Genomic DNA, 19,198 nt, shown 5'->3' with positions numbered 1-19,198 from the left:
GAAGAAGGTAATGAAAATTAATATTTCATCATGCTTAAAAGTTAACCCTGTAGGAGGCGCGCTTTTATTTAGAACATAAACGAGCCAAACGGCTAAAAATACCCAATACATAGTTATAAAGAACCACTACCCATAGCGCAAGTTTGTTTGTTTGTTGGTGTATTGGTTTGTCCTTCAATCACACCACAACGGTCCGGGTTTCGGATTTTAAGTTATGAACAGTCACCGTTTTAGCAGTAAGGAAAATTGTCTAATTTTCCTGAATGCTAAAATTGGTACTTACCCTTGCAAGATAAATCTAAAGTTTGTTAAGTGCTAGTTTTCCTTAATAAATAATTTATTTGAATATCCATAACTCTATAGGTACATCTAGTTATAATTCATCATTCAGTGAAAGCTAACAAATCTACTGCGAAAGACATTGTTTAGGAATAGGTAAGTGTAAAAAAGTTACTATGAAAATATTTTAATTTAACACCTCTGTATTCCAATTTGTACCCAATAGCGCTGCTGGGTTATTGTCTATTGTTCTCTACCAAGGTATTTCTCAGTACTTACGCATTGATTAACTATAGTTGATTAACAAAAACTAATTATTATTCAATGGATTATACGAATCAGAGTAAATTTTAAAATTGGCATCAAACATCGCTGAGAAATAAAAAAAATATGAAAATTGAATAAGTATTCAATGGATTCCACGAATATAACGAGTAATTTTTAACATCACTGAGAAAAGAGAATTGAGATACGATATAAACTAAGTAGGTAGGTAGGTACACGATATTTTGAATATATCGCATTGCGATTACCTAATCAAAGGAGGAAGTAACGAGCAGCTGGGCAGAGGTTTATACTTGTGAAATGGAAATAGATTTTGTGGTAGGTATATACGCCGAGGACGGCATTTTTACAGATACATATATTATATCCACAGCATAAATTGAACTCGTGATTTTCAGTTTTACGACCACGTGCCTTACATATAACCTCTAGTAGAGAACCGAGTTGAGTCGTTCAGCTTATATCATGCACCTGTAACAATTTTTATCCGACTGTGGCAAAGCCAAAAGGAAGGGTTATGATTTTAGCAGTATATGTATGTATGTATGTGTGTATGTTTGTATCCAGATTCTGTGTGTTCCACCGTAGCGCCTAAACTACTGGGCCCATTTTGATGAATGAGGTGTCAATCGATGCGTCGTAAAGGCATGTAAAGGCCCGAGTGACATAGTCCACATTTTATACCAAAAAAATTGACCTAACGGATTTAATTTTCTATTTATTATAATACCTATATGCAGTTAATTATATTGTTTTTCAACCATCTTTAAGTAGGCACGTAGTTAGTTGCTAAAATATTTTTTGGTTGCAAATATAATTTGGCTTATAAAATAATCAATTAATTAGGTAGGCATTTAATTACATTATAAGTCTAAGTAGGTAGTATATAATATGTGGTCAATCAAATGTAACTCATCGATAAATGCGATCTAATAATAACTTTAATGCACGCCAATGAAAGGAAAGTTGTTTATGAATGACAGGACAGCATACTTACGCATGCAATTGATGTAGCTTTATCTCTATTGTTCATGTTATTTATTTAAAATTAATATACAGTGATAAAATATAATTACATTATTTTCAGACGTCTGGACGTGTGACGGATTTTATTAACTTTCAATTTTTGTTTTTCTAAAGATAAATTTTAAATAAACTACTTACATGAGACTTACCTACCTACCTAATTTATTAACAAAGGAGTTCGTAGTTACGTAGATATCCTCATCCTTTAAATACATACATTTTATACATTGGAGTGCCCACTGCCCAATGAGCAATGAGCAACTTTCATTCATTTTATAGTATAACATTATTTTATTTGATAGGTCATGTTGGCAATACTTTACAGCAAAGTATTTAGCATTTTTCAAAATACTTTACCGTAAAAATGAAAATTTTAAATGAAATACGAGATCGTTCTCATTAAGTATTTAATTGAAAAGTAGAAATATGTAAGTAACTTACTTTGCATTTGTGCCTAAATGCTAAGTAGTATTTCAAATAATTCACGGTGGGATGGAACTTCGCGAGGTTTTTAGTCGGTAGGAGTCCGACATACCCAACCACTGTGCTCCCCCGTGGCCAGTGGTATTTATCCATGACGGATTTTCCTCACGAAAGAAAAAGATGCATACGGTTAAGGAACGGATTGAATTCCAACTGGTCGGCTGTTCAAAAAATAGTGTAACGGGTGGGGTTTGAACTTTTGGAACCGCCGACGTTACGGAATTCAATCCACTCCACCCAGGCTCGTTGAACCCGTTGAGCTATTGAGGCTCAATTTATTTAGTAGGTAATGGTTTTATATTTTGTCTTTGGTAAAAAAGTACCGAGTTTGACTAGAATAATTACCTACATTGGGATTTAAGGATTTTGCACGTAGGGTTCATTGAAAGATTCATGATGTCGGTGAATTCAATTTTATTAGTTTTACATACATATTAAGCAGATCAATTAATACTTGTGCCACTAATTAACAACTATTCGTTTATTTACAAAAAAAGGTATTTCAATAAATCTTGGAACACAATTTAATCTTTTAAATAGCTAGGGTAAGTACTTATTTTAAGGACTATTAGAAGTAGGATGGTGAGTTAAAAATATTAAGAAAAAAGAAATAATATTATAAGTACTTAAGTATAAGTAGTTAGGTAACCTTAATTTTCGTCGAGGAATACGTACCTACTTAAAAAGAAAAATCTACATAGGAACTTTGAAACTAAAAAAAGGATATGTTTAATGTTATATTTACATAAAATATTTACACATTCTATTTACATACCTACTTAATTCTTATTAATTATATTCTTTAAATATACCTATTTAACGCTTACCTATTAGTTATTAATATCTGGCCTATTTATTTAAATACTTATTTCTTAAAGCTGTTTAATGATACGTACATATAGGTACAACCTCCTATAAAGGCTCCTACACACTATGCCGGCGGGTTTTGCCGCAAGCGATTTGCCGCCGGCATAGTCAGGCGCCGGCACTTGCCGCTGGTGGCCGCAGAGCATCATTTCAGTAGTTGCAGCCGGCTAAAGCGCTAGTGGTGTACATTTTGTGTTCCTACGACGATGGACAACGAGGCCGTTAACATTGCTATCGCGGCCGTAGTATTAATTTTAATTAGCAAAAGACTCAAAAGATGAAGATTTTGGATGCGTCCGAGTTTGCGACACCAAAAGTGGCAGAATGGAAAGTAATGAGATGTTAAATTTTTTAATTTTCGCTCTACTTCACTTTTTTCAGTTCCAAATAAACTTGCAGTTATATTCAGCGCGTCGATCCTTTTATTTTTATTCTTATAGTCTGCATTTCTGGGATTCCACAAAATGTCATTTTCACGAAACTTTTCAATTAGAAGCAACACAGCTTCGTCATCCCAATTAAATATCATTTTAATGTGTTTTACGTACCGTACCTATTCAAGTATGACACCGCACAACACTATCACTCGAATGCCGGGAGCGAACTACGCCGGCTTGCCGCGCAACCCCGGCGGCGGCCATACCGGCGGCTCGTTTTTGCGGCAATCCCGGCGGCTCAAATACCCGCCGGGCTTGTTGGCGGCATGCCGCCGGGCTTGTTGGCGGCATGCCCGCCGGCCAGGCCGCCGGCATAGTGTGTAGGAGCCTTAAGACATTAAATTATGAGTAGGTAAGGGGAAGTGAGGCAGTTGGATGCACATTAATAGAATAGAATGTATTTTTATTCAAGTAAACTTTTACAAGTGCTTTTGAATCGTCAAACTAATTTACCACTCGTTCGGAATGCCGTTCCTACGGAGAAGAACCAGCAAGAAACTCGACGGTTGCTCTTTTCAAATGTTCAATTTACAATAATATCATGCCCTGTACAAACAATTGCAGCCCCGCGCATTCCCGGAGCGAGCGAGTCAGATCAATGCTTTATTAACATTTACATAATCTTCGATTGTATAATATGCTATTTTTAGGAGCATACTTCTAATAAGTACATTTACATAGCCAGATTCCGTAAGACATAATGCATACTGTGAAAATCGGCAAAATACACAATTTTTACAGTCAATCGAATCTTTCGACTGTGTGCGAGTCCGACTAGCACAAAAGACCGATTTTTTAATCTTCTTATTTAACAGCTCTTTAATTGTAATTGTAATTGTACTATAATATTTGTAATATTTGTTATGCGTAGAACAATACTTATTTTTAGAAGTAAAATGTCATTTTGAATTTTTCTGCATTAGTCTGCCCCACTTTCCTCTATCTAGTTGATGTTGCTAAAGACGTGTAATGTTAACCAACACAATATAATATATTATTATTGTGAAAGTCATAATAGTAGGTAGCTACATATTATATATTTTGCAGTACCGAGCTAAAGACAGGAGTAAAATGTACAGAATGATGAATTGATGATAAGAATTGTGGGATTAATCGATAAGTTAGTCATGTATAGTATGTAAGTAGGTAGGTACTTAACTATTACTTTTTATCTTCATTCTTATGATACAAGTATTACAGATAATATCTACAAAGTGATACGTTTATGCTTCAATAAACCATTTTCTGCGTTTATGTGCAATAATAAGTAGATTATAATTATTTTACGTAGGTACGTAGTCGCGGCGACTACATGGCCAGGCAGCTAGAGGTACGCACCAAGGAAACCTTGCCTAGGTAACGCTTTTTTCTTGATCAAGGTCAAAATCTCAGTATATTTCCTTATCAATCTAAAAACAAAAGACTTTCATGATAACAGTGCTTTCTTCTCTCTGGGCTGGTTTCCGCACTTAAACGTTTCCGTCTGTTGTGCGTGCTTTGCCCTTCCCCGCCGAAGTCTTCACTCCAGCCATCCAAGCTCGCTCCAGAAGCCGAGTATAGACCGCCCAGGTTACCGAGGGCTTCTTGAAGTGAGGTTGAGGATGATCACAGTGCTTTAGTTTTAACTAAGTACCTACATACGTGGTGGGTGTCAAATATTATGTTTTTAATGTATAGCAGCGAGTACAAGAGTGGCGTTCCCATTGGTAGCTGGTACAGGTGGTATGGTGGGTAAAACGGGGGTTGGGTATATGCGGCACATGTCTGCCGGCTCACCTAGCATACTCAATAGTAAGTAGGATACTAAAGACCCTGACAGTAGACCGCCGTTGTAGGACAGAGTCATCATGTTACCTGAAAAATACATAGCAGGTAAGACTTAGGTACGTTTTGGTCAGTTTTTACCCGACTACGGCAAAGCCAAAAGGAAGGGTTATGATTTTAGCAGTCCATGTATGTATGTATTGATGTTTGCATCCAGAGACTGCATGAGTGTGTTCCACCGTAGCGCCTGAACTACTGGGTCGATTTTGATGAATGAGGTGTCAATTGATTCGTTGTACAGATCCGTGTTAATTTACTTATTAATTTCAGCATTTATTATGACGATCGTGTTTTAGTTTTCAATTTTTTTGGACACAGTAAACTAAGACCCAGACCCAGAACAGACGGCGGAACTCAACTACTACGAAACATGTTTCAGATAGTAGTTTGAAACTGTGATCAACTTCACAATCATTATATTGAGTGAATCATGAAACTCTCTCAGAATTGCCTGAAAGTAGACTTGTTTAGTAATAATAAGATTCTTGTACCCAATTAGGACCGGTATCTATTAAGGATCGCTATAAAAACTCTCACTTGTTATTTATTTTTTTGTAAGCCGCTGCCTAACTTTTATTTACGCGGTAATCGAATCATACTGTACCTGCAATTTCTCTATGCTCCCTTCCAACACGCGATGGTGCCATTATCATGGGCACAGATCCAAATAGACCATTTGTGAAGCCTAATACAACGGAAAACATTATTGGATAAACCTGAAAAATAGAAAAGTAAAGATATAAGCAGTGCATTTATTTGCAAAAATAAATTACCTAGCAGCTACTTAATAACAAAACGATTTTTCATGCAAAATTTTGCCTACGTGTAGATCAATAATATTATGCACGACTTTTTCTTTTACTCGCTCCAACCTGTAAAGCTTGTGCTAAGACCGGAGAACTTAAGTAGTTACCTCCCAGAATAAAATTATTTAACAACGGTTGGTATATTTTGAATCCTAGACCTATGAATTTTTGAATTTCTTGAAGGGCATTCCGAATCAGTGGTAAAACTAAAAGATTCTTCAAACCATTACTTATGATAAAAATTTATCGCTCCAACAACAATTGTACAACACTGAATTAATGACGGACAGCACCATCTTGATGTGATTTGATAAACTATTTGGTCGTGAGCACTAATTTGTTTTGTGATGCAACCACAGATTCACGATTTTCGCAATTTTTCCTTTACTTGTACTTCCTTCCGAATTTCACGATTCTATAAAGTGCACGACGGACGGATACACAACGAAGAGATCCTATGAGTTCCTTTTTTACCCGACTACGGCAAAGCCAAAAGGAAAGGTTGTGCTTCCTTTTGAGGTATGAAACTTACGTCTCCAACGATGTGTGGCGAATGTCGAGGGGCCGCACATAATAACATAAGAGGGACCAATAGAAGGCGCACACCACTGGCCATCAATAACTGACTGCGACTCCATTCGTACGGCCACGCTGCTGCTATCTGATGAACAAGAGATGTACCTATATGAACTACTGAAATGAACAAAGAGCACTAGTCGTACTTGGCTCTATCTACTCTATGGACAAACTCGATTTTGAATTTCGTTACTAGGTATTCTTTTTCTAAAGAATATTAGCCATGCTAATCATGACTAATACTCCCCTTTCCCCTCCAATTAAGCGTAAAGCTTGTGCCAGGTGTGAGTACGATGATAGTGCAACGGGTGGGGTTTGAACCGCCGACCTTTCGGAATTCAGTCCGCTCCTCAACCGTTGAGCTATCTGTTGAGCGTTCTGGTCGAGTGGGTTTAATTTTAAACTGTTTAATGCTTACCTTTCCAATAAAATCGAAGAAGTTGAATGCGGACATCAGTACTATCGGCATCCAAGACCCAAGTCGACATGAAGGGACTTCTGATGCGATACCGGGGTATAGACTCAGAGTCGTGAAGTATACTAGACCAATAGACACCATGTACGGATAGATGGCCCGAGCTACGGCCCAACGAGCTAAAACACCACCTGAGATCAAAAAGAAACAAGTGTAAATTAAAAATTTATAACACCCCCGACAAGTGAAGGTTATAGTAACTAGAAAAGAGCTGACAACTTTCAAACGGCTGAACCGATTTTCTAAGAACACTCCCGATTAAGCCACCTTTCAAACAAAAAAAAACTAAATTAAAATCGGTTCATTAGTTTAGGAGCTACGATGCCACAGACAGATACACAGATACACACATCAAACTTATAACACCCCTCTTTTTGGGTCGGGGGTTAAAAATAATTTTAGTTTGAGAGCGCCTACCTACTGTCTCTCCATCTACCAGGGATCGCAGTATGGTCGTCTCTGCTCATCACAACATCATTACTATCTATATTATAAATGCGAAAAAGTGTTTGTTTGTTGGTGTATTGGTTTGTATATCAATAAAAAAAATTGATTGATTGATTTGTTGGTTTGTCCTTCAATCACGTCGCAACGGTGCAAAGGATCGACGTGATTTTTGCATGGATGTAGTTAAAGACCTAGAAAAAGTGCTAATTTCAATTACTTTTATATACATGCCATAATATTGTATATGAAATCTTTGAAAAGAGCAACTGCCGAGTTTCTTGCTGGTTCTTCTCGGTAGGAAAGGCATTCCGAACCAGTGGTAGATGCTTTTGACAATTCAAAAGTACTTGTAAAAGTCTAATTGAATAAAATATTTTGAATTTGAATGTAAAAGAGATCCCTATCGCACTTTGGTACTTGTCTATGTAAAGACTAGGTACGGTTTTCCTAGCTTACTTATTAAATACTTAACAACTTACGTTTGAAGTTTCGCCATGAAGTAGGCCTCTCGGGTGATTCGAAGACTACATCTTCAACTTTATACGAAGGCCTCGGAGTCCGGAGGGTGGCTGACGGTGAGCCCGATTGTTCCGACACACTCTGCGGGGGTGATACGAGCGGCACAGGCGCTGTGGCCGTGGGCGAGTATACAGGGTTCGAAAAACTGAACGTATTTTCAGCTTCGGCTGAAATTAGATGCGTGGTTATTATCTATGTACCTACGTAATAATAATAAGTAATCGAGCAGGCGGGTTATATTTTTGTGATTACCACCGCCCAGACTTGCGCGCGTTTGGAACCCTCGTAGCTTTAGTTTTAAGTTTTGTAATTAATATCATCACCATATCACTATATCATCTTACAAATCTAACAATTCTGACTACCAAAAATTGTACAATAGTACTTATTTTGAATAAATGATTTTGAATTTGTTTCATGAATATTTACAGCACCAGAGGAACCGCCAGTGCGTTGCTGGCTTTTCAGGAATCAGGTTTATCGGCCTCTTGAATAACCATTTATTGAAACATATATTGGTCCAAAACTCAACACCAAGTAATTATTAATTTTAGCTTTTATCAAAATGTAAGTTGAACTTTTCAGACCAAAATCGATAGCCTATATCTGGTTTGAGCTGTAGAGTGCAGACATTGTTACGAAAATACCGCACGCTTTCAATTAGAGCGCTAACAACTGCAAAAGCCGCTTGATTTGGAATATTTTTAAAATCCGACAGACTCACCAACTCCAGTTGAAGGTGCCGGGCTTTGCAGCTTCAGCACTCCGTAACTAGGTTCACCAGCTTCGCTTTCCATCTGGAAAAGGTATACACGTATTCATTTTATACTTGGGTCTACATAAAATGTAGGTAAATTTTTATATAGTAGGTACTTTTGGATTCAGGTACCAGCAGATTCTAATAAAACAGCCGACAAGAAACTCGGCAGCGACCTACTTTTTGAAAAGCCAAATGTGTATGACTGTCTTTATTTTTTGTATCTTTCTATTAATGTGGCATCTTTAGTGGGGTTCAGATGAAGCTGTGTAAGACAGCTGTGCCGCGATTCGTTCGTCAGGCGCAGGTTGTACTGCACAAGTGGGTGTCGCATCATGACATGGTGGAACATAGAGTGACCGAGTAGGATCGGAATTATCTTTATCTATCTTTTTATGACCATTATACGTACCAAAGTGGCATCTTCAGTGGGGTTCAGATGAAGTTGTATACGACGTCTATGCCGCGATTCGTTCTTCAGGCGCAGGTAATACTGCACAAGTGGGTGTCGCATCATGACATGGTGCAACATAGAGTGACCGAGTAGGATCGGAATTATCTTTATCTATCTTTTTATGACCATTATACGTACCAAAGTGGCATCTTCAGTGGGGTTCAGATGAAGTTGTATACGACGTCTGTGCCGCGATTCGTTCTTCAGGCGCAGGTAATACTGCACAAGTGGGTGTCGCATCATGACATGGTGCAACATAGAGTGATCGAGTACGATCAGAATTATCTCTATCTTTTTATGATCATTGTACGTACCAAAGTGGCATCTTCAGTGGGGTTCAGATGAAGTTGTATACGACGTCTGTGCCGTGATTCGTTCGTCGGGCGCAGGTAATATTGCACAAGTGGATGTCGCATCATGACATGGTGCAATATAGGTATAGTGACCGAGTAGGATCAGAAATATCTTTATCTATCTTTTTGTGATCATTGTACGTACCAAAGTGGCATCTTCAGTGGGGTTCAGATGAAGTTGTATACGACGTCTATGCCGCGATTCGTTCGTCAGGCGCAGGTAATATTGCACAAGTGGATGTCGCATCATGACATGGTGCAACATAGAGTGACCGAGTAGGATCAGAATTGAAAACACGAAGAACATTAGTGTGCTGCGTTTGGGTTGATCAAATCCATACTTGGTGACGATTCTATCTAATGAGACCCAGAATCCAGCTGCGCCTAGAAAAATATAAAGCAATTTTTTCCTGGTATCAATTTTGATTGATGATTCATACGATGGATGTGGACAGAATGGCACGTGTTTTTCTATAACTTAGGAATAGAAATTCTTTATTTGCATGATGTATACAGACCTATGCAAATAAGTATTCGACTATATTATTTGTATAGAAGATTCACTCGTGTTGAATTAAATTACGAGGCAGGAAACACAGATTTCGGAAGAGCGTTCAAGTCAAGTAGGTAAAAGGGTGCACACTGCACATGTACAAGATCTAATTAATTTTTGCGAGTTGCGGCAAAGCCAAAAGGAAAGGTTATGATTTTAGCAGTCTATGTATGTATGTATCCTGGGCCTAAACTACTGGGCCAATTTTAATGAATGAGGTGTCCATTGATTCGTTGTAAAGAACATTAACTTAACGGATGCTACCTCAAAAAAGTGGGGATCTCCAAAAATTTTTTTATGCTATTGTATTGAGTGGGATGTCAAATGAAAGAGGAGACAATTTTGAGTTCATGAATATAAATGTACTAGAACGTAAATGTATACCAAGCGACAAGAAAACAATTTTACAATAATACCTATGTCAGCGAGCTTATTATGACGATCGCAGTCGGGTTTTAGTTTTCAACTTTATCTTGTACTAGAGGATGCCCGCGACTTCGTCCGCGTGGATTTAGGTTTTTAAAGATCCCGTGGGAACTGTTTGATTTTCCGGGATAAAATGCCTATGTCAATTACAGGGACGCAAGCTACCTCGGCACCAAATTTCATACGAATCGATCAATCGGATGAGTATTTAGGAATCCCGCGGGAACTGTTTGTTTTTCCGGGATAAAAAGTAGCCTATGTCCTTCCCCGGAATGTATCCTAAGTCTGTACAAAATTTCATTAAAATCGGTTCAGTGGTTGAGCCGTGAAAGCGTAGCAGACAGACAGACAGACAGACACACTTTCGCATTTATAATATTAGTATGGATTGTATGAAAGGCTGTATCCATTAAAATCGTATTACTGTGTTGTTAACATACTTGGATTACATACTTTCCCCCGCCATCACAGCCTGCGTGTACCGAGGTGGCAGACAGCCGGTGAAACCGTAATACGAAGCTTGTTGGATTGTACACCCAAAAGCCACCACTCCTATGGCAACCAGGTTGATGGTGTAAGACACGCTCAGCGAGAAACCGTCCCAACCGATGTTGCAGATCGCAACAAAAAGCATCGTCGCGAGGGACAGCAATATACCTGCGAACAAGTGTAAATTAAAAATTAAATGAGAGTTACATCTTTGTTCCGTTTGCCGTGGAGACCCTGGGGCCATGGAGTCTTAGTGCAAAGAAATTTTTACGAGACATTTCACCGCGTTTAATAGCCTCATCGGGTGACAGAAGGGCTGGCTCATTTTTTGCGCAACGGATCAGCCTGGCTGTCCAACGCGGAAATGCAGCCAGTATTCTTGGCACCATTCCACGCGGGCATGATTTGTATAGTAATTAGATAAGGCTAGCTTTAAGTTTTATTGAATAATTTTCAATAAAAAAAAAAAAAAAATTATAACACCCCCGACAAGTGAAGGTTACAGTAACTAGAAAAGAGCTGATAACTTTCAAACGGCTGAACCGATTTTCTTGGATGATAGCTAAGAACACTCTCGATCAAGCCACCTTTAAAAAATAAAAATTATAATCGGTTCAGTAGTTTAGGAGCTACGATGCCACAGACAGATACACAGATGTGTACAGATACATAGACACACAGGTACACAGATACTCACGTCAAACTTATAGCACCCCTCTTTTTGGGTCGGGGATTAAAAATAACGTTATTTACAAATGAGATAAAGTCAAAAACAAGGTAAGTAGGTATTACTTAGAATGCGGCAAAATTTTAGTGCAGACCACGAACACTAAAGACCGTGGATGCGGCCTTAGGGATAAAACCGGTCAACTGCGAGTCAGATCTCGCTCTTTCAGGGTTCCGTGTATAACTATGAACATAATATTGTTGTTTAAATACAGCTTTATAGGGTACATAACGTACCGCAAGTTCATATTCTTGCCTAGTTCAGATTTGAGATAGCCCCGTTCACAAAAATGGTCTAAAATTGTCACGTTTGAGCCCTCCCCCCCCGCCCCCCATTTCCTTATTTTTTTAGGAAAAAAAGAATAAAAAAATATTCGTACTCAATGATATCCCACATGCCGAAAATTTTTTTGTACCGGCTCCTTATTGTTCTCCTAGAAAGAGAAGGAAAATGATATAGTGATGTAGGGGAGATGTGTTCGGATTCGGGAACCCTCTGGGGAAAAATTATGACATTTCAGAAAAACAAGATGGCGGCCGATGTGATTTTTGCAGCTCCGTTGTTTTCCAACCGATTTTGTTGAATTTTGCAAACTTTGAAGAAAGTAGTAAATGAATAACAGAAAATGTGGAAAAAATTGGAAAAACAAGATGGCGGCCGAGCCGTAGCGTTTTCAAAATTTTCATTTTTCGACCCCGAACCGCGGCGCCACAGATCCGAAACGGGGTTATCGAGAATAATTATTTTTTTTGATTTCGCCCACGACTATCCTGTATTTTAACAGAACGGGAGTGGTTTTTAAAAATTCAAGATGGCGGCTGTCATGGCGGCCGTTATGTTAGAGGTACGAAAAAACGCAATTTTAAAAGTTAAATATCCCAAAGTTGGCAACATCGGAGCGATTCGGCTTCTATGAAACGATTGTACGTATAGGCTCGAGGTATAGATTGGAGGGGAAAAATTACCCCATTTTTCGGGAAATTTCAAGATTTTCGGGAAATTGTAAAAAATCGAAATACGGGCTTTTTGAAAAATCTAAGTATGAGCGATTATGTGTTTTGCTCGTACAAATGACATTTGGGTATTTTTGTCGTCGGAGACTGGCAACACTGGAATTTATCAAAAAAAAAGTGATTTTCGACATTGTCTTTTTTCAGGGACGATCATTTCGCGTGGGTGCGAGCGAGAGGAGAGATTGAAACGTCATCGGGAGCGGTATATCCTGTAGTTAATAGGAAAGTTGTAAAATTACCTAATTTGCTTCTGCAAAAAGAGTTGATGGCCATTTTGTATTTTCTTCAAATTTTCCGAAATTTTGATCACGTTTTTGAGGCAGTTGGCAACATTTTGGAAAGTCGACATGTATCAATCGATTGTGTGACTCAACCAGCAGTATCGAAATATGTAAACAGTGTTGCCACATTTGGGGAGATTTTCGAGATTTTCCCCAAAAACTCCTCCTGTAAAATTTTGTATGAAATTTTTTTTTTCACTGATGGTTTCGTATAGAAAACAAAAAAAAAATCGAGGAAAAATTTGGAAATAGCTGATGATCGAGGATGTCGGAGACGGGTGAAGGGTCCGCTCAAGGTATTGAAGATAGGTGGGGGGTGCTCGACCAAATGTCATTCATGACATCATCCAATTGCCAAAAAGCTGAAAAAAAATTCAAAATGGCGAAGAAAAGATGGCCGCCATACAAATTTCGCCGGTGTCCAGCTCGGAGGGTATCAAAGATGGAGGTGCGGTTTCTTGGCAAAAGAGGATCAGGATCCAAAGGTCTACTCGATGAACAGAAAAAAAATTCAAAATGGCGGAATTTAATTTTCCATACATTTTGTATGGCGAATATTGAATGTCTCATTCTCCTAGAAAGAGACAGAAAACGATACATTGATGTATGGGAGAAATGTTCGGGTGCGGGATAGGAGTCGGGAAAAATTATGACATTTTTGAAAAACAAGATGGCGGCCTATATGATTTTTGTAACTCTTTTGTTTTCCAACCGATTTCGTTGAAACTCGCAATCTTTGAAGAATGTAGTAAACGATTAATAGAAAAAGTGGAAAAAATCGGAAAAACAAGATGGCGGCCACACAAATTTCATCGGTGTCCATCTCGGAGAATATAAAAGATGGAAGAGTGGTTTCTTGGCAAAAGATGATCAGGGTCCGAAGGTCTACTTGGTGGAATAAACCCTGCATGCTCGCGGACCACTTTAGTGGTCCGCGCACCCACGCACCCTACTTTATTAACCTCAACCACCCCATTTTTACAAAAAATGATATGGATGTCGTTTTCAGAGTTTTCCAGGGCGCTGATTTTGATAACGACATTTATTTTGAAATCCAAGATGGCGGACATGCACTTTTTAAGAAAAAAAAACGATGTGGGTGTCGTTTTATGGTGTTTTCGGGGTGAATTTTGTATCCTAATAAATCAATTTGGTTTTATATAATAAAATTAACCTTACCACGTCACGCGAGCTGCTTTAGCAGCTCGCGCACCGAGCAAAAGCTAGTTATACTATATATAGCTCGATTACCACTCACTCACTGACTGACTCATTGACATAATTGTTCTCCTAGAAAGAGAAGGAAAATGATATAGTGATGTAGGGGAGTTGTGTTCGGTTTCGGGAACCCTCTGGGGAAAAATTATGACATTTCAGAAAAACAAGATGGCGGCCGACGTGATTTTTGCAGCTCCGTTGTTTTTCAACCGATTTCGTTGAATTTTGCAATCTTTGAAGAAAATAGTAAACGATTAATGGGAAATGTGGAAAAAATTGGAAAAACAAGATGGCGGTTGAGCCGTAGCGTTTTAAAATTTTTGATTTTTCGACCCCGAACCGCGGCGCCACAGATCCGAAACGGGGTAATCGAGGATAATTATTTTTTCTGGTTTCGCCCACGATTATCCTGTATTTTGACAGAACTGGAGTGGTTTTTAAAAATTCAAGATGGCGGCTGTCATGGCGGCCGTTTTTTTCGAGGTACGAAAAAACGCAATTTTAAAAGTTAAATATCTCAAAGTTGGCAACATCGGAGCGATTCGGCTTCTTTGAAGCGATTGTACGTGTAGGCTCGGGGTATAGATCGGTGGGAAAAAATTACCCCATTTTTAGGGAAATTTCAAGATTTTCGGGAAATTGTAAAAAATCGAAATACGGACTTTTCGCAAAATACGAGTATGAGCGATTATGTGTTTTGCTCGTACAAATGACATTTGGGTATTTTTGTCGCCGGAGACTGGCAACACTGGAATTTATCAAAGTAAATGTGATTTTCGACACTGTCTTTTTCACGGTATCCCCTTTCGCGTGGGTGCGAGCGAGAGGAAAGATTGAAACGTCATCGGAAGCGGTATATCCTGTAGTTAATAGGAAAATTATGAAACCGTGTAAAATCTTTCTGTGAAACGAGTTGGCGGCCATTTTGTATTTTTCTTTACTTTTCGAAATTTTGATCACGTTTTTGAGGCAGTTGGCAACATTTTGGAAAGTCAGAATGTATGAATCGATTGTGTATCTCGGCTGGCAGTATGAAGATATGCAACCGGTGTTGCCACTTTTGGGGAGATTTTCGAGATTTTCAACTAAGAAACTCCTGTAAAATTTTGTATGAAAAATTTTTTTTTCACTGATGGTGTCGTATAGAAAACAAAAACTTAGTAAGCCAAAATTATGGAGAGAGCTGATGATTGAGGATATCGGAGACGGGTGGAGGGCCCGCTTAAGGTATTGAGGATAGGTGGGGGGTGCTCGAGCAAATGTCATTCATGACATCATCCAATTGCCAAAAAGCTGAAAAAAATTTCAAAATGGCGAAGAAAAGATGGCCGCCATACAAATTTCGCCGGTGTCCAGCTCGGAGGGTATAAAAGATGGAAGTGTGGTTTCTGGGAAGAAGATGATCAGGATCTGAAGGTCTACTCGATAATTAGAAAAAAAAAATCAAAATGGCGGAATTTATTTTCCCATACATTTTGTATGGCGAATATTGAATGTCTCATTCTCCTAGAAAGAGACAGAAAACGATACATTAATGTATGGGAGATATGTTCGGATGCGCAATAATATGAGTAGGGGAAAATTATGACATTTCAGAAAAACATGATGTCGTTTTCAGGGTTTTCCAGGGTGCTGATTTTGATAATGACATTCAATTTCAAATCCAAGATGGTGGATTTACATTTTCTACAAAAAATAGAAATGCCTGTCATTTTATGGGTTTTTTCGGGGTGAATTAATCGGGGTTAATAAATAAATTTATTTTATATAATTAAGTCTACCTTACCACGTCACGTGAGCTGCTTTAGCAGCTCGCGCACCGAGCAAAACACTAGTTATACTATATATAGCTCAATTTTATACTATATATAGCTCGATTACCACTCACTCACTGACTGACTCATTGACATAATTGTTCTCCTAGAAAGAGAAGGAAAATGATATAGTGATGTAGGGGAGTTGTGTTCGGTTTCGGGAACCCTCTGGGGAAAAATTATGACATTTCAGAAAAACAAGATGGCGGCCGACGTGATTTTTGCAGCTCCGTTGTTTTTCAACCGATTTCGTTGAATTTTGCAATCTTTGAAGAAAATAGTAAACGATTAATGGGAAATGTGGAAAAAATTGGAAAAACAAGATGGCGGTTGAGCCGTAGCGTTTTAAAATTTTTGATTTTTCGACCCCGAACCGCGGCGCCACAGATCCGAAACGGGGTAATCGAGGATAATTATTTTTTCTGGTTTCGCCCACGATTATCCTGTATTTTGACAGAACTGGAGTGGTTTTTAAAAATTCAAGATGGCGGCTGTCATGGCGGCCGTTTTGTTCGAGGTACGAAAAAACGCAATTTTAAAAGTTAAATATCTCAAAGTTGGCAACATCGGAGCGATTCGGCTTCTTTGAAGCGATTGTACATATGAACTTGAGGTATAGATTGGTGGGGAAAAATTACCCCATTTTTCGGGAAATTTCAAGATTTTTGGGAAAATGTAAACAATCGATATACGGACTTTTTGCGAAATCCGAGTATGAGCGATTATGTGTTTTGATTATACAAATGACATTTGGGTATTTTGGTCGCCGGAGACTGGCAACACTGGAATTTATCAAAGAAAAAGTGATTTTCGACGTGGTCTTTTTTCAGGGGCGATCGTTTCGCGTGGGTGCGAGCGAGGTGAGAGATTAAAACGTCATCGGGAGCGGTATATCCTGTAGTTATTGGAAAAGTTGTACAACGATGTAATTTATTTCTGCAAAACGAGTTGGCGGCCATTTTGTATTTTTTTTAATTTTTCGAAATTTTGATCACGTTTTTGAGGCAGTTGGCAACATTTTGGAAAGTCAATATGTATGAATCGATTGTGTGACTCAGCCGGCAATATCGAAATATAGAAACAGTGTTGCCACTTTAGGGGAGATTTTCGAGATTTTCAACTAAAAAACTCCTGTAAAATTTTGTATGAAAATATTTTTTTTCACTGATGGTGTCAGATAGAAAACAAAAACTTAGTAAGCCAAAATTATGGAGAGAGCTGATGATTGAGGATATCGGAGACGGGTGAAGGGCCCGCTTAAGGTATTGAAAATAGGTGGGGGGTGCTCGAGCAAATGTCATTCATGACGTCATCCAATTGCCAAAAAGCTGGAAAAAAATTCAAAATGGCGAAGAAAAGATGGCCGCCATACAAATTTCGCCGGTGTCCAGCTCGGAGGGTATAAAAGATGGAAGTGTGGTTTCAAGGCAAGAGATGATCAGGGTCCGAAGGTCTACTCGATGAATAGAAAAAAAATTCAAAATGGCGGAATTTATTTTTACATACATTTTGTATGGCGAATATTGAATGTCTCATTCTCCTAGAAAGAGACGGATAACGATACGATAATGTAGGGGAGATATGTTTTGGTGCGCGATATGAGTAGGGAAAAATTATGACATTTCAGAAAAACAAGATGGCGGCCTATATGATTTTTGCAACTCTTTTGTTTTTCAACCGATTTCGTTCAAACTCGCAATCTTTAAAGAATGTAGTAAACGATTAATAGAAAAAGTGGAAAATTTTGGAAAAACAAGATGGCCGCCGTACAAATTTCGTCGGTGTCCATCTCGGAGGCTATAAAAGATGGAAGAGTGGTTTCTTGGCAAAAGATGATCAGGATCCGAAGGTCTACTCGGTGAAACAAACTCTGCATGCTCGCGGACCACTTTAGTGGTCCGCGCACCCACGCACCCTACTAAATTATTATCCTAATTTACAAAAAATAATATGGATATCGTTTTCAGGGTTTTTCTGGGTGCTGATTTTGATAACGACATTTATTTTCAAATCCAAGATGGCGGACTTACATTTTCTACAAAAAATAGAAATGCCTGTCATTTTATGGGGTTTTTCGGGGTGAATTATGTATCTTAATAAATCAATTTGGTTTTATATAATAAAGTTTACCTTACCACGTCACGTGAGCTGCTTTAGCAGCTCGCGCACCGAGCAAAAACTAGTTTTATACTATATATAGCTCGATTACCACTCACTGACTCACTGACTCACTCATTGACATAATTGTTCTCCTAGAAAGAGAAGGAAAATGATATAGTGATGTAGGGGAGTTGTGTTCGGTTTCGGGAACCCTCTGGGGAAAAATTATGACATTTCAGAAAAACAAGATGGCGGCCGACGTGATTTTTGCTGCTCCGTTGTTTTCCAACCGATTTTGTTGAATTTTGCAATCTTTGAAGAAAATAGTAAACGATTAATGGGAAATGTCGAAAAAATTGAAAAAACAAGATGGCGGCCGAACCGTAGCGTTTTCAAAATTTTGATTTTTCGACCCCGAACCGCGGTGCCACAGATCCGAAACGGGGTAGTCGAGGATAATTATTTTTTCGTGTTTCGCCCACGATTATCCTGTATTTTGACAGAACGAGAGTGGTTTTTAAAAATTCAAGATGGCGGCTGTCATGGCGGCCGTTATGTTAGAGGTACGAAAAAACGCAATTTTAAAAGTTAAATATCCCAAAGTTGGCAACATCGGAGCGATTCGGCTTTTATGAAGCGATTGTACGTATAGGCTCGAGGTATAGATTGGAGAAAAAAAATTACCCCATTTTTTGGGGAAATTTCAAGATTTTCGGGAAATTGTAAAAAATCGAAATACGGGCTTTTTGAAAAATCTGAGTATGAGCAATTATGTGTTTTGCTCGTACAAATGACATTTGGGTATTTTTGTCGCCGAAGACTGGCAACACTGGAATTTATCAAAGAAAAAGTGATTTTCGACGTGGTGTTTTTTCAGGGGCGATCGTTTCACGTGGGTGCGAGCGAGAGGAGAGATTGCAACGTCATCGGGAGCGGTATATCCTGTAGTTATTTGAAAAGTTGTACAACGATGTAATTTATTTCTGCAA

At 38.5% G+C, this 19,198-nt stretch overlaps 1 protein-coding gene across 1 annotated transcript in view; it reads right to left on the bottom strand.

Annotated features, from left to right (window-relative positions):
- Positions 1 to 4,888: 4,888 nt before the first annotated feature.
- LOC123867952 (equilibrative nucleoside transporter 4) overlaps positions 4,889 to 19,198 on the bottom strand; it is a 43,895-nt gene continuing 29,585 nt past the window's right edge. The window contains exons 3-10 of the mRNA XM_045910280.1: positions 11,021 to 11,224; positions 9,734 to 9,972; positions 8,749 to 8,821; positions 7,985 to 8,191; positions 7,002 to 7,189; positions 6,540 to 6,668; positions 5,806 to 5,917; positions 4,889 to 5,231 (exon numbers count right to left, since the gene is read on the bottom strand). Coding sequence (XP_045766236.1) covers positions 5,044 to 5,231; positions 5,806 to 5,917; positions 6,540 to 6,668; positions 7,002 to 7,189; positions 7,985 to 8,191; positions 8,749 to 8,821; positions 9,734 to 9,972; positions 11,021 to 11,224 — 1,340 coding nt within the window. The 3' untranslated portion in view covers positions 4,889 to 5,043. The remainder of the gene's footprint in view (positions 5,232 to 5,805; positions 5,918 to 6,539; positions 6,669 to 7,001; positions 7,190 to 7,984; positions 8,192 to 8,748; positions 8,822 to 9,733; positions 9,973 to 11,020; positions 11,225 to 19,198) is intronic.

The sequence above is a fragment of the Maniola jurtina genome, chromosome 9 (genome assembly GCF_905333055.1).
Source record: "Maniola jurtina chromosome 9, ilManJurt1.1, whole genome shotgun sequence".
Lineage (NCBI taxonomy): Eukaryota > Metazoa > Arthropoda > Insecta > Lepidoptera > Nymphalidae > Maniola > Maniola jurtina.
The sequence above is the reverse complement of the archived record's forward strand: the minus strand, read 5'-3'. Positions and strand labels throughout refer to the sequence as shown.